At 45.6% G+C, this 16,760-nt stretch overlaps 1 protein-coding gene across 2 annotated transcripts in view; it reads left to right on the top strand.

Moving 5' to 3' along the window:
• Positions 1-340: 340 nt before the first annotated feature.
• LOC118388853 (laminin subunit beta-3-like) overlaps positions 341-16,760 on the top strand; it is a 31,776-nt gene continuing 15,356 nt past the window's right edge. Inside the window, exons 1-8 of one of the 2 annotated variants that reach the window (XM_035778379.2) lie at positions 341-482; positions 711-762; positions 968-1,122; positions 13,367-13,481; positions 13,583-13,656; positions 13,779-13,964; positions 14,140-14,203; positions 14,411-14,598. In XM_035778379.2, coding sequence (XP_035634272.1) covers positions 738-762; positions 968-1,122; positions 13,367-13,481; positions 13,583-13,656; positions 13,779-13,964; positions 14,140-14,203; positions 14,411-14,598 — 807 coding nt within the window. In that variant the 5' untranslated portion in view covers positions 341-482; positions 711-737. The remainder of the gene's footprint in view (positions 483-710; positions 763-967; positions 1,123-13,366; positions 13,482-13,582; positions 13,657-13,778; positions 13,965-14,139; positions 14,204-14,410; positions 14,599-16,760) is intronic. The other variant, XM_035778381.2, reaches the window with a different exon arrangement.

Raw genomic sequence — 16,760 nt, 5'->3', positions numbered from 1 at the left:
ACCGATCCCACAACCATATTTTACCACATCGCTACAGAGAACTGTTTATGTTCTTCAGTGTGGTTGATCGCTCCACTGTTTAGTTTTGGATGAGCCTCCCTTTTTTGAAGAATATGTTGTTGATAGATGTCTGACGTGAACTTCTATCTCGTGTGTGTATGTTTTCCACAGGAGGCTGCTGAGGGGAGGGCGGCTCATAATAATGGCCAGAACAGAGCGAATGGAATGGCATCAAAACACACAGAAACCATGTGTTTGATGTATTTGATACCATTCCACTTATTCCACTCCAGCAATTAGCACATACAGGTCCTCCCCAATTAAGGTGTGATGTATTCATCCCAGCATGTTGCGGAGGGGAGGCGTGTGTCTGCCAGCTACCTTTCTGACACACTGTATCGTGAGGCCCAGGTGAGACAGTGTTTGTAAGGATTCTGAGCAGCACTCACACACCCGTGTCTACGTACATACACCTACAACTGGTGAGTCCTCACCTCCATGGATTAACAATTCACTTTCACTGGTTATTTGACTTTTTATTTTCAATGTCTTTCAAAATGTTTTGTGTTCATGTAGCCATCTACTGTATTGGTAATTTCTCCCAATTATTCAGTCAACCAATTATCTAGTCTTTGTCGTAAATGTCTGACCTTTGACATTTTTTTTGCTGTATTGTTGGCTGTATTGTTTATTGACCTTTTTGTCTTTAGAAGAATTTCTCATAGTAGGAACCAAAGATGTGGATTTTATTCCACTTAGCAGGTATGTGCCCACCATATTTGTGTTAGCACTTCATTGATTTCGAATTGAAAATGATCAATGAGTTGTTACAGTTATATCAAATATTTTTGGATTTAGTCTTAACATTCAGATTGTGGCGATAGTTTCGTGTAGGATGTGAGGAAATATGTCATTGGGTTGACACTTCTATCTGTGATGATAATGATGAATTGATCTCCTCCCCCAGCCCTGACAGCAGTGGCTGTGACCCAGAGGGACTGTTCTCGGGGGGCCTGTTACCCCCCTATGGGAGACCTGCTCCTCGGTAGGGCACATCAGCTTCATGCCTCCTCCACCTGCGGCCTTGCCGGCTCTGAGGTGTTTTGCACCTACTTTGGACAGGTAAGACCCTTCTCTTATTGCTATGAAAGACACCGGAGGCACTGTAAGAAAGGGGAGAAAAGTGGGGCAATAGCTGTTAATTGTTATGAGTTGTTCACCAGGGTTTTAATGTGTAACATTTCAGGTTTGTAGGGCAGCTATAACTTTATGGAGTCAAACATGAGAGACAGACAAGACAGACAGACAGACAGACAGACAGACAGACAGACAGACAGACAGACAGACAGACTTGCATGTATAAAGACGGAAGACCGAGAGACAGACAAAACATACAGGCAGACACAAATGCAAGCACACACACACACACACACACACACAATGTCCAGATTGGAGGTGCATGACTGTTGCTCTCTTTGTGCTGACCATGCACAGTAGGAGACCAGGGCAGAGGGTGCACGGATGGTATGGGGAGAGGGCCAGGGGAGAACTGGTTGGTGTAATTTGTGAAATTGTCTGGATCTGGTGCCAGAGACACACAGATGCCAGATGTTGCAACTACATTTGACCGCAGTCTTGGTTGCTAAGTTCCTGAAGAGAAAAACATTGGATGGGGATTTATTTGTTTGATTTGAAAACAAAGAAAATCAAATGTAATGTGTTGACAGGGAGCACATTTCTTTTCTCAGAATACTTTAGTCATTGAATTACTGTAGGTGTATTTTTGTAGGTTTATTTGTGGGACAAGTTTGAAACATCCTTTTGTTCATGACAAACTAGGAGGTAAAAGCAGGTAAAAGGACAAGAATTTGTGTTGCTGCCTGTTTGATTTACAGTCGAGCCTTTCATCTGAGCCACACCCTCTGGTGTTGCTGGGCAGGGCAGGTATCAGTCACTCTGCTCTTAATACTCACAATTACAAGTATGTATCTGCAGGCACACACAGGCACACACAGGCACACAGACACACACACACACACCAGACTGTAGATATTTTTTTGCTGTCTGCTGGTTGTGGGTTCTGCCTTGAGTTTTTGAAACTTCACCAGTTTTGTGTTTCGATATTTACTCAAAGTGATTGTGCTTCACTGGATGATTGTGCTGATCACACAAACATGAAAGATGTTTTAATGTTGGGCGTGTGGAGAGAGGTGCCCCAGGCCATAGAACCTTGTCTAGACTGTGGCTCTACTGTAACTGTATGACTGTGTGTGTTGAATCATGTCCGAAGGGTGTGGTTGTGCATCGACTATCTCTCTGACACGCTCTGTATAACTCAGTACAGGGGAGATAGCGTAGGCCAGGGATGGACAACTCTGATGGAGTGGGGGCCACAAAACATCTGAACTCATCATGAGGGGCCGCAGTTGCTCTCAGGTTTTCTTTTTGGGGGTTATCTGAAGGTCTTCAAAAGGGGGCGGCCCTGACTGAATGATGAGATGAGCTAATTCGCAGACAGAGGGGGAGTTGGGCAGTACAGTTTGCCAGGGCTTTATCACTCGGTGTCAAGGGAGTTGCACTTATGCCAGTGACCCTTTAATGGCTGGGCTGGGTGTCCGTCGTGCCCCCACAGAGGGTACTGGAGGACAGAGAGAGAGGGGAACAGAAGAGAGGGAGGGAGAGGGATAGAAGAGAGGGAGAAAGTATCAGACCTCAGGAAAACCCAGATGCAGACAGTTCGAAGTAACAAAAGTTTATTACAAAAACAGGGGGCAGGCAAACGACAGTTAAAGGGCAGGCAGAGGTCAGTAATCCAGAGCAGAGTGGTATAGAATGGCTCAGGGTCAGGGCAGGCAGAATGGTCAAAACCAGGAAAACTAGAAAACAGGGACAAGAGAGAGAAACAGGAGTACGGGAAAAACGATGGTAGGCTTTACAAGACGAGTTCGCTGGACTCTACCCGGAGGGGCACATCCGAGTAGACAGCCATACCCTCTGCCCAAGACGATAGCGGGGAGCCGGGTCCGCAGCCCGTCTGTCGACAATTCCTGGAGGTGTTCTTGAGGTTTTCTTGAGAAGAGCAGGCCAAGTTCTCTTCCAGGTACACCGACAGTGGTGGACGAACATCTGGGCAGAGGATATGTTGACCTCTTCCTCTTGCTCCGGGAGGAGCAGGGGCTGATAACCCATGGAGCACTCGAAGGGCGAGAGCCCAGTGGCCGAGCAGGGAAAGGTGTTCCGGGCATACTCCACCCACACGAGTTGCTGGCTCCAGGTGGTGGGGTTGGCCGAGACGAGGCACCGAAGAGTCTACTCCAGGTCCTGATTGGCACGCTCCGACTGCCCGATGGATTGTGGATGAAACCTGGAGGACAGGCTGGCCGATGACCCAATGAGTGTGCAAAACGCCTTCGAGAACTGGGACGAGAACTGAGGACCACGGTCGGAAACCATATCCAGCGGAAGTCCATGGATCGGGAAGATGTGCTGTATGATGAGCTGGGCTGTCTCCTTGGCCGAAGGTAGCTTGGGGAGGGGAATGAAATCAGCGGCTTTGGAAAACCTGTCCACCACTGTGAGGATAGTGGTGTTGCCATCAGACGGAGGGAGACCAGTGATGAGGTCCAGGGAAATATTTGACCAGGAAAAGTGAGGGACAGGAAGAGGTTGAAGGAGGGCAGCCGGAGCTTGCCGAGGAGTCTTGTTCTGAGCACAGACAGTGACGAACATGGAGGCGTCTGAAACCATGGTGGGCCACCAAAAGCTTTGTTGCACAAAGGCCAGGGTATGACGGGAGCCAGGGTGGCAGGCAAGGCTGGAGGAATGAGCCCATTCCAGGACCGGGGAGCGGACAGCATCCGGTTAGCCGGACCCCCCGCTGGTTCTCTATACCCCAGACGAGAGTAGCCGCCAGGTACGAGGTAGGAAGAATGGTCTCGGGGTCTGAGGGTGTAGAAGCGTGGCAATTGCGGCATGAAAGTGCGTCCGGCTTAACATTCTTAAATCCCAACCGGTTGGAGGTGGTGAAGTTGAACCGGGTGACGAACAGAGCCCATCGACCTTGCCTGGAGTTGAGACACTTGGCAGTACGGAGATATTTCAGGGTCTTGTGATCCATCCACACTATGAATGGAAGCTCCCAAGTTCTCGATTCCCCACATCATAATTCCTCTCCGTGGTGTTAAGGCGATGGGAGAAGGCGGCGCAGGGATGCAGCTTAAGGTACAGAGCAGAACGCTGGGAAAGGACCACCCCCACTCCAACATCTGAAGCATCCTACCTCCACCACGAACTGACGGGACGGGTCCGGATGGATCAATATGGGAGCGGTGGTGAAGTGGTGCTTAAGGTCCAGGAATGCCCAGTCAGCAGCTGGGGACCACGTGAACGGGACCTTGGGAGAGGTGAGTACTGACAGGGAGGAAGTCAGGGTGCTGTAACTCCGGATAAATCTGCAATAGAAATAGGAAAATCATAAGAAACGTTGCAGCTGCACTCTGGATGTGGGTTGGAGCCAATCCACCACTGCTCTCACCTTTTCCGGATCTGCACATTCCCAGCAGTGATGATGTATCCAAGGAAGGAGATGTTGGAGCAATGGAACTCACATTTTTTGGCTTTGACAAACAGCTGGTTCTCCAGGAGGCAGAAGGACGGATACCCCCTGCAGCCAGGCAGTCCTCGATGTACGTCTTCATAGCCTTGGTCTCCGGACCCGACAGTGAATACAGCCGTCCCCGGGGTGGTGTAGTGCCCGGGAGAATATTGATCCTGCAGTCATAGGGTCGATTCGGAGGAAGCAAAGTGGCCCAGGTCATGCTGAAAACCTCCCAGAGATCCTGGTACTCCGCAGGAACGGCAGAGAGGTTTGAGGCTTCTTCTGAGCCCACAGGAAGATGCCCTGGGGCAGGCTGCGCAGACTTCAAGCAATGGGCATGGCAGAACTGGTTCCAGCCCACAATAGTACCAGCAGTCCAGTTGATAAGGGGATTGTGGCACTGGAGTCAAGTAAAGCCCAAAACCACGGGAACCTGAGGAGACTTGATGAGCATAAACTGTATAGACTCACTGTGGTTCCGGACACACGCAGGTAGATAGGAGTAGTATTGTGGGTAACCCTGCTTATAGAGCGACCATCCAGTGCTTTAACGCTCAGAGGAGTGGAGAGGGGCTGAGTGGGGATGCCCAGCTCAGACACCAGGGTGGCGTCCATGAAACTCTAGTCGGCCCCAGAGTCAATGAGAACCCAGAGAGATATAGACTGGTCGCCCCGCAGCAGGATGGTATGGAGACGGGTGCGAGTAAGGGCAGAAGAAAAACTATCTGTATGGCCCACCAGTCTACTCATACATACTGATGAGCCTGGTCTCTTTAAAAGACTGGATGACACATAATGACCGGCAGTTCCGCAATACAGACAACTCTGGGTGTTAAGTCTGCATAAGCATTCGGCTGGAGACAGCCTAGCTCTGCCGAGTTGCATCTGCTCCGAAAAATGCGAGTCGGCAAACCTCGGAAACTCTCGGGGGAACTCGGGTAAGCTCGAACATTAGCGTTATGAGTGGAAGGACGAGGGCTACAGTTCTAAGTAACAAAAGTTCATTACAAAAACAGGGGGCAGGCAAGCAACAGGTCAGGGGCAGGCAGAGGTCGGTAACCCAGAACATATACCGAAAGGTACAGAACGGCAGGTAGGCTCAGGGTTAGGGCAGGCAGAGGTCAGTAATCCGGGGCAGTGTCACAAGGTACAGAATGGCAGGCAGGCCCGGGGTCAGGGCGGGCAGTGTGGTCAAAACCGGGAAAACTATGAAACAGGGACTAGAGAGAAAAACAAGAGTACTGGAAAAACTCTGGCAGGCTTGACGAGACAAGACAGACTGGCAACAGACAAACAGAAAACACAGGTATAAATGCACAGGGAAAATGGGCGACGCCTGGAGGGGGGTGGAGACAAGCACAAGACCGGTGAAACAGATCAGGGTGTGACAGAAAGAGGTATAGAAGAGAGGGATAGAGAGAGGGGGTAGAAACATGGATACAGTATGTGATAGAGAGAGTGTATAGGAGGCTTGGCCTTCCTGTCCACTGCTGACAGATCTATTCTGGATTGTATTTCTGGATTTGGTTTGGCACAGTGAGACTGCGAGAATCCTGTCTCTTGCCCAACACTCTCCTCTACCCTTGACACGCCCTTGGCACTGGCAGTTGCCAGAGAGTTGCCGATAGCAACAAGCCAACATGGCTCAAAGTGATTTTCCTTCAGGGTTTGGTATGAACTAATCAGAGATGAGAAAGGCAAGGCTGGTCCCATTTTCCTCAGGGAGGGGATCTTAGCCAATAGTTGGCTTCGAGACCAGGTCGAGCCTACTAACCATATCAGATTCCAATCTGTGATCTAATTTCAGACTATGATTTTTACTCATATATTTTTACTCATATATTTACTCATATATTTTCTGTTGACATTTTTTTCATTATTTATAGAATTATCCATTGTTCCCTGTGTAGTACCTTTCCACAGTTCTCATTTTTGAGAGATATACAGCACAGGAGGTTAGTGGCACCTTAATTGTGGAGAACTGGCTCTTGTTAATGACTGAAGCAGAATAGGTGGAATTGCATCAAATGCATCAAACACATGGTCTCCAGGTGTTTGATACCATTCGCTCCGTTCCGGACATTATTATGAGCTCCTCAGCAGCCTCCTACAGTGAGTGTAATGCAGACATTTAAAATGGGGAATCAAATATTGCCACCAGTCCACCCACCATGGAAATCTGATTCAATTGTGATGGCTTTATAATGAATAAAAAAAAGGTACCAATAAGGGGCTTATTATTAACCTTTATTTATTTAACTAGGCAAGTCAGTTAAAGAACAAATTCTTATTTTCAATGATGGCCTAGGAACAGTGGGCTAACTACCTGTTCAGGGGCAGAACGACAGATTTGTACCTTGTCAGTTTGGAGATTTGAACTTGCAACGTTTCGGTTACTAGTCCAACGCTCTAACCACTAGGCTACCCTGCCACCCAGAAGGGGGGGGCAACATGAGTGGCCCAGGCCAGAACTCTCTCCCCATGGTACCATGGTCCATGCCTCTGTGGCGTTAGTGTCTGTCCTCTGGTCCAAAAATCCAGCCAGCTGGCCATACAAACACACTTTGATACAGGCTGCTACATTGGCAGACTAATCTATTCTGGTCAGATTCCAGTGGTCTGGCAGAGTTTCTCCATATTATCCTTAGCAGAATGCAGCCTAAGGGGCACTGATTGGCTGGACACTGACCAGGTCCAGGAAGTCTTGTGTCTGAAGCAGACGATACCAAACTGTATTTTTAAAAAAGGATGTGTTTACACAGGTAACCCAATTGTTTGTTTCTCTAACTAATTCGGTTTTTGAGCAATCGGATCAGGTCTTTTGCCAATAATTGGGCAAAATATCAGAAATGGGCTGCCTTTGTAAGCTATAACACTAGAAGCCTAAGCTAGAAGGATGCATGCATTTATCTTAATTCTCCAATATGTGGGATTCTTATTTTTATTATTTTACAATAATTATAATTTCTGTTCCATCTGATGCTGCTGGTTGTGTTCTGACGAATTGGGAAGTTGTTTCTGTAATTAATGAATAGCCAGAATGCTGTTCACTAGCAACGATACATTTAACATTTACATTTACATTTAAGTCATTTAGCAGACGCTCTTATCCAGAGCGACTTACAAATTGGTGCATTCACCTTATGACATCCAGTGGAACAGCCACTTTACAATAGTGCATCTAAATCTTTTAAGGGGGGGGGGGGGATGAGAAGGATTACTTTATCCTATCCTAGGTATTCCTTAAAGAGGTGATGTTTCAGGTGTCTCCGGAAGGTGGTGATTGACTCCGCTGTCCTGGCGTCGTGAGGAGTTTGTTCCACCATTGGGGGCCAGAGCAGCGAACAGTTTTGACTGGGCTGAGGCGGGAACTGTACTTCCTCAGTGGTAGGGAGGCGAGCAGGCCAGAGGTGGATGAACGCAGTGCCCTTGTTTGGGTGTAGGGCCTGATCAGAGCCTGGAGGTACTGAGGTGCCGTTCCCCTCACAGCTCCGTAGGCAAGCACCATGGTCTTGTAGCGGATGCGAGCTTCAACTGGAAGTCAGTGGAGAGAGCGGAGGAGCGGGGTGACGTGAGAGAACTTGGGAAGGTTGAACACCAGACGGGCTGCGGCGTTCTGGATGAGTTGTAGGGTTTAATGGCACAGGCAGGGAGCCCAGCCAACAGCGAGTTGCAGTAATCCAGACGGGAGATGACAAGTGCCTGGATTAGGACCTGCGCCGCTTCCTGTGTGAGGCAGGGTCGTACTCTGCGGATGTTGTAGAGCATGAACCTACAGGAACGGGCCACCGCCTTGATGTTAGTTGAGAACGACAGGGTGTTGTCCAGGATCACGCCAAGGTTCTTAGCGCTCTGGGAGGAGGACACAATGGAGTTGTCAACCGTGATGGCGAGATCATGGAACGGGCAGTCCTTCCCTGGGAGGAAGAGCAGCTCCGTCTTGCCGAGGTTCAGCTTGAGGTGGTGATCCGTCATCCACACTGATATGTCTGCCAGACATGCAGAGATGCGATTCGCCACCTGGTCATCAGAAGGGGGAAATACATTCACTCAAAGTCTTAGAAAGCCACTCAAACAAGGAACAGTGCAGTCCTTTCAGCATCTCTGTCTTGGTCAATCTCTGAGTACTGACCACTGGTCCAGAAATAGACACACTGACTGACCAGGGTCAGGGCTGATGCCAGAGCATATGGGTTGTTCCACAAAATGAGGCCCTTTGATTTTTGAATTAGAAATGATGTACCGATATTTGAAAAGCCTATCATATTCAATGAAGTGCTCTTTAATATAGACCACATGGAGAATTCAATCATTCAGATTTGTGATATGAATAAAGACTGGCTCAAGTGACAGAATTCGGTGTTTTGACATGTCCCTCTGCGCACCCTCTGTGACTGACAGACAGGAAGATTTGAACCCATTTAACCCCAACATTTCTCCACGTTTTCACCATGACTATAAAGCCCTGGTTATTTTCTTGCTTTGACTAAGTCTTTTCTGAGGATTGTTAATTTATTTAACATGATTAGTGATTCATTTGAAAGTTTAAAAAAACAACCTGTCCCTAATTTTAAGGTCAACCCTGTTATGTGAACTGAACTCTAGTTTTTATATGGTGAAACTATCAATGTTTCAAAAGAAGCGTTGAACATCTAATAGTAAAATCACAGTGTAAAAGCTGGTGAGCTGGTTCTAATCATTTTGGCCATTTTCTGGTGTTTTGTGGTGGGAAACGGAGTGGGTTGAAAATAACACGTCAACCCTGTGACCCATAGATAGACAGGCTAGAAATGTTTGAAGCTTGCATGCAATATCCCCTCCCTGTTGCACACAACAAACCTACATTTCCCCTGTCACAAGGGGATTCATGGCTGATTTCAAATGAAATCGTCAACCCTGTTAGTTTTAAAACTTCTTGAGATGGGAAAACACTTTTTTATTGAGCTGAACATGTGCTCTTTATGACAAAATGTTCAAATGAGGTGAAATCAAACGCTTTTTTTCCCCCTCCACCAAGTCACATCTCAAAAGGGTTTAGATAACACAGTGATTCTGATGGCCGGAGTTGGTTTGAAAGTGGATTTGTTTTTTTGCATGGGATATACAGTGCAATGGCCATCTCAGTCTCCGTCCTTCAACCAGAGGATGTGAATGAATGAAGTATGTGAGCGGAGTTGAGCGGGCAAAAATCCTGCTCATCAGTGCTTGCACAGCACTCCTGTAAATTTTTAAAATGTAACCTTTTATTTAACTAGTCAGGTCAGTTAAAAACAAATTCTTATTTACAATGACAGCCTACCACGGCCAAACCCGGACGACGCTGGGCCAATTGTGCGCCACCCTGTGGGACTCACGGCTGGATGTGATACAGCGTGGAATCAAACCAGGGACTGTAGTGATGCAGTACCTTAGACCACTGCGCCACTCGGAAGCCCTGTGCTCCAAGTCCTTTCCATTCGCTTCATTCATTAAAATTCCAATTTAACCAACACCCATCCATTTTATGTGACCTGGACCTACCATTTGGTTTTGAAGTATTTAAACCTAATCATATGATTTAAATAAAAAGCATTATAATAAACATGAAAAGGTGAATGTTAGAAGCACTCAAAATTTCACATAGGCTCCATGTCATATTGAACCGCATATAAACACTCTAAATAGGTCAGAAGGAACTGAAATGAATTATTTACGTTATATTATTTCTATTATTTCAAGGCTGCGGCCACAAAGAAATACATTGTGAAGCACTTGCGAGTGCGACATGCTAGGCTGGTAGGGAGTCAGGGAAATGAAGTGTTTAAACAACGTTTCATTGTATTAAATTAACCCTGTGGAAATCTAATTAACATAACACAAAAGTCCCCATCAAAATCCAACGCATCCGCCAATATTACCCTTCCCTCTTCCACATCTGTGGTGAAAGGTGACAGAGCTAGAGTGGTGTTTGTCAGACCATTTCATTTGTATTTATATTTAACCTTTATTTAAGTAGGCAAGTCAGTTTAAGAACAAATTCCTATTTACAATGACGGCCTACCCCGGCCAAACCCAGACGATACTGGGCCAATTGTGAGCCGCCCAATGGGACACCCAATCACGGCCGGATGTGATTGGGAGTCCCATAGGATACAATATAGATGAGTATTTGAATTACTTATTGTATACAGCCATTTTTGCTCATCTTTATTAAGGGTGTCAATTCCCGACCCACTGTTGAATTCTGAACTTTTCAATTGTGTCAGGACATGCATCTCCCCATACAGGAGAATATATTTCCCTCTTTACCACGCCATTGGTTAGGGAACAATTCACAGGGACTTTACCAGAAGACAATAATATTATCACATCATTGCCATCCAATCGACATTACAGTCTAAAGTTGTTATACAACATGGACTATACTTCACACATTAGTGGACATATTTCTGTCTATAACAGTGTATTAATAATGTGTTTGTACACTGAAACTGCAGTAAGTGTGTGTGTGTGTGTGTGTGTGTGTGTGTGTGTGTGTGTGTGTGTGTGTGTGTGTGTGTGTGTGTGTGTGTGTGTGTGTGTGTGTGTGTGTGTGTGTGTGTGTGTGTGTGTGTGTGTGTGTGTGTGCAGACGTGTGTGGGCGCATGTTTGCAGGCAGATTTTCGTTTGTTTGATGAAATCAGCAGCTTGCCTGTTGACTTTTGAAATCGTGGTTCAGAGGGATTGGGGGGATGGGGTCGGCAGAAGGAGAGAGAAAGAGAGTGAGTAAGCAAACGAGAGACGGATAGAGAGAGAGAGAGAGAGTGAGAGAGAGAGAGAGAGAAAGATAATGTTCCGACAAAGACAATGTTCTGATACGTTAAGGAGTCTTAAAATTCAAAATCAAATAGCTAAGTAGTCCTTGGAATGACCATCTTAAAACAATGCCATATGTTAACTTTTAATCATTTTAGTCTATAAATTGCGCATATGGGCTGTAATTAAATACAAATTAAATGAAAAAATGCCTTATTAGCTTCAGTCTACAGTGCCTTTGAATACATTTTTAGAAACTCCACTTTGGTCAGAGTCTGTGGCTACAGGCTCATGCGATGGTGCCTGGAGGGGGGAAACGAGAGTAGTAAAAAGAGAACGAGCAAGCTGGATAGATTGACAGTGGCCATAGCTGGTGTTGAAATATCCAGTGTAACCTTTCACCCGGTGGGATACAAAGCCATGGCCTCTGTGACAGACTAGAGAGGCCAGCCAGCCTGACTCAGGCCAAGTAACTGCTCCAGCCCCAGTCCCAAGCCGCTCCGACCAGGGCAAGCTGAGGTGGAGGTGGAGGTGTAGGGTAGTGGAGACGGGGGGGTTGGAGGGGAGGGGAGGGTCATTGGAGGTATTGGTAGTGATTTTTTTTTTATTGCAAGGGGTGGTAGAAGGATGTTGGCGGTCAGGGAACCCACTACAGTACTACAGTTAACTATAGAATACTACAATACTTACTATAGCATTCTATAGTAAACAGAAGTATACTGTAGAATACTATATTACACACTGTAGTATCCCTGGGTCGTGTGTAGTACTTATTATAAAACATTGTAATATACTGTAAAATACTATAGTAAATACGAAAGTATTATAAAATAAATATAAATAATCCACAAATACACTACAGTTTGCAAAAACACAACCCTTTTTTTTTACTATAGTAAATTCTACAGTACCTTATTTTCAAATACCCTGCCCATTACCCTCTCCAATATCTCAATATGGGACAGACGTTAGTGGGAACCCTACAGGTTATATAAACAAAGCGAAGCGCTGAATTAGCGGTTCAGACCCCAGTCCTACATACCTACAGGTTATGGAACATTTGCTCTTTTAGTATTTTTCCAGTAGCATTCCTGAAGGAGAAAACCTCCACTTCCATGTCAAAGATAATAAAACAAAAACACTACAGTAAATATTACAGTATACTACAGTCTGCAAAAACACTACATGATTTACTATAGTATATGCTAGTTTTCTTTTACTACAATATTTATACCATAGTTAACTGTAAATACTACAGTATACTACAGTAAATACTACACTATCCACTGTAGTGTTTTTGCAGACTTTAGTCCTGTGTGTGGAGCAAGTAATCTTGGGTCACATAATGCATGTAGAAAAACCACTTCACTAGTGTTATGCAAGAGCTTTCCCATCAGCGTTGTATTGATTTGAGATATCATGGCTTTACCTCAGTGTTATCTGTGGTGTCTGTGGGAAGATCCACATGAACATTTAGTTGCACATTGGTCTTTGTGAGTGGTTCCATTGTGTTGGAGGAGGAACTGATACCTTGTTCTGTCTTGTTGCTGTGTGATTGCTCTCGCGTTCCCTCAGTCCACATTTGTCTGATAAATTAGGATTTCTTGTCAAAGTGAAGGCATTTAAACCTCCCACGAATAGTGTGCTGTTTGAATGTGTGCTGACCAATAACTCACATTCTCTACAAAGAGGTCAGGGGACACATGTACGCATGCATGCATTCCCAAACACAAAGACACACTGTGTGTGTACTGTTACAGTTCTGAGTTATATTGCATAAGACAAAGGGCAGAGCACAGCTTGAGCACAACCATTAGAACACAACCATTAACGTTAATGACAAACCAATGTAATCTGGTTTAGATGTATTTAAATATCTTTAGATTTATTTATATATATTTTTAATCCCCCTTACATTCTAAAAATCAAACATACTTTGTTTGCATGAACTTATATATAGTAAATGATGCTAAGTAGTATCTTTCTCTCTCTCAGTGGAGGATGAAGTGCTGTACCTGTGACTCCAGGAACCCATCCAGTCAGTTGGCTCACACCATCCAGAACGTTCTATCCACCGCTGGACCCAACAGGTGGTGGCAGGCCAGGAAAGGTGAGGGGATTACAGAGCTACAGGACACATGTTGTGAGTGACCCATCCTAAAACCTTCTTATCGTGACCCACCTAAATAAAATAAACCTATGTTTCTTTAGACGTGAGTCCGGTCACCCTACAGTTGGACCTACAGAACCTGTTTCAGCTGGACACCATCATTCTGACCTTCAAGGTAAGACCCAGCTGCCAGAGCAGCATGGTCAGGGCTTTTCCAATGTGCAAGGGCAGAATAGTCTTTTTTTTAAAATGCTGTACAATCTTATGGACTGATTTTACGGTTGCCTCTATATACAGGGTCCCCGCCCTAGTGCGCTGGTGGTGGAGAGGACGTTGGATAATGGTCAAACCTGGCAACCGTCACTCTACATGGCCTCAGACTGTCGTTCGGCCTTCCCTGGCATTGCCATGACTATGCCACGCTCTCTGGACCAGACCTACTGCTACACCCTACCCCCCGCTAACTCTTACCAGGACCAGACCGTAAGGGTGTAGTCTCCCTAGGCAGACAGTTGCCTCCCACAATGTAGGGTCGGGTTTATGAGATAACGGGGTAACAAGGTTGGAAACTGGAGGAAATTCCCATGATAATTTGTGTTAGCCAGAGATGAAATGTTCTGCTGTTCCCCTTTTCGATTTTCCTCATTGCATTACACAGATTCAGTTCAGCCCCTTGCGCCAGTTCTCTAGCATCAGCGTCCCCAATGGGCAGAAGATTCAAGGTAAGATAAACATGATCAACCATATTCACTTACCCATCCATGACACTCACCCACTGTTACTATGGACAATGTAATGTCCTTATGCATTATAGTTTAGCCATTTAGCAAGTGCTCTCCTCCAGAGCCACTTACACCTTTCATGATTGAACATTCCTGATTCAATGAGATGCTTTGCCCAGTGATTGACAGCTCTCTCTCGGGCCCCAGAGGTGTCAGGATTGACAGGCCTGCGGGTGAAGTTGACTGAGCTGGGTGCTATGCCCCGCTTGCCCGGCCGCACCCCCTCTCTGTTTTATGCCCTCGAAGAGATGAGAGTGATGGGCACCTGCCTCTGCCACGGCCATGCCAACCACTGTCTGCAGGATACTACTGCCAACCAGATGCCTAGCACACAGGTATGATACTACTGCCAACCAGATGCCTAGCACACAGGTATGATACTACTGCCAACCAGATGCCTAGCACACAGGTATGATACTACTGCCAACCAGATGCCTAGCACACAGGTATGATACTACTGCCAACCAGATGCCTAGCACACAGGTATGATACTACTGCCAACCAGATGCCTAGCACACAGGTATGATACTACTGCCAACCAGATGCCAAGCACACAGGTATGATACTACTGCCAACCAGATGCCTAGCACACAGGTATGATACTACTGCCAACCAGATGCCTAGCACACAGGTATGATACCACTGCCAACAACCTAACACACAGTTATAGTATACCTAACGCATACAACACACATCTACAGGCCAACTGCTGTCTGCCTAAGACTATTACCAACCACCTATACCCAACCAGAGTATGTGGGCGGAGCGAAGCGGGAAGCGTGCCCAATTTGACTGGAGCGTGGAGCGAGATTCCCAAAGGATGGAGCATCGGTCTTCTCGCCCACTCCAATAGCGCTCACTTCATGTGCTCACTTCATGTGCTCACGTCATGCCCAGCCCAGCGTGCATTTGTAGTCTACTTGTGTGCTGCTATGGACACTTGCTTTAGCTAGTCATGGAGTTGAAAAGACACCTATATCCCAAATGCATGATGGTGTACTTACTACATGCACATGTTACAAGACAGGAACAAGGTGGGTAGCTAATGAAGTGTGTCATTGTAGCAAAGTATTTATAAACGCAAAATCAGATCCCTTAAAAGTTTCCTTCATTTTTGTTCTATCATCATCTATACAATAAGCCATTATTGATTTTGGCCCAATAGGCCTGGCATATTCCAACTTCTAAGGAGCTTTCCGTTTTGAATGGGTTATTTTGCCTAAAAACCTTTTAGACCTATCTATAGAAGAAGAAAACTCTGCATCCCTGTCCAGCCTGGCAAGAGTGGACAAAAGGGTATTTAGCATCCCTAGTTGTTCTGCAAGCATGGAGAGGATATTCTTCGCTACTGACCTGCTCTCCAGACACCATCACATGAGCCAGAAACCACAGACTCTGGCCAAACTGGTGTTTCTAAAAATGAATTCAAAGGCACTGTAGACTGAGCCTAATAAGACATTTTTTGTTTAATTTTATATTTAATTCTAAGTAGGTCACAACCTATAAGGACCATTTATAGATTAAAATTATTTTATACAACAAAATGTTTAAATGGTGAGCGCTTAATGTCCCTGACTCCCAACCAGCATAGTGTGTCGCACTCACAAATGCTTCACAATGTATTTCTTTGTAGGCTAGAGCCTTGAAATAATTGAAATAATATAGCCTAAATAATTCATTTCTGTTCCATTTTCCATTCCTGACCTATTTAGTGTTTATATACTGTTTGTATTTATATTTATTATGGATCCCCTTGGCAGCAGCTACTCCTCCTGGGGTCCAGCAATAATGAAGGCAGTAATTTACATTATAATATACATTCTAAACATTAAAATACATTTTCCAACAGATTTCACAATACATTAAGTGTGTGCCCTCAGGCCACTACTCTACTACTACACACAATCCAGGTGTACGTGTGTATGTTATGTGTGTTTGTATGTGTGTTTGTAACTGTGTTCGTGACTCTTCACAGTCCTCGTTGTTCCACAAGGTGTATTTTTATCTGTATTTTTTAAAAATCAGATTTTACTGCTTGCGTGAGTTACTTGATGTGGAATAGAGAGAGCCATGGCTACATGGCTGTATGTAGTACTGTGCGCCTGTCATAGTCCGTTCTGGACTTGAGAACTGTGACGAGACCTCTGGTGGCATGTCTTGTGGGTATGCATGGGTGTCCGAGCTGTGTGCGAGTAGTTTAGACAGACACCTCTGTGCATTCAACAAGTCAATACTTCTTACAAAAGCAAGTAGTGATGAAGTCAATCTCTCCTCCACTTTGAGCCATGAGAGATTGACATACATATTATTAATGTTAGCTCTTCATGTACATTTAAGGGCCAGCCGTGCTGCCATGTTCTGGGCCAGTTGTAATTTTCCCAAGTCCCTCTAGGGCCTGTAGGACCTGCCTTGTGGATATTGTTGTTAAGAAGGTAGAGCAGCACTTTAATATGGAGAGGCCTCTCCTCATCTTAGCTACTGTTGCACCAATATTTTT

Source organism: Oncorhynchus keta, chromosome 10, assembly GCF_023373465.1.
Source record: "Oncorhynchus keta strain PuntledgeMale-10-30-2019 chromosome 10, Oket_V2, whole genome shotgun sequence".
Lineage (NCBI taxonomy): Eukaryota > Metazoa > Chordata > Actinopteri > Salmoniformes > Salmonidae > Oncorhynchus > Oncorhynchus keta.
Note: the sequence above shows the minus strand (reverse complement) of the source record. Positions and strands in the feature narration are given on the sequence as shown.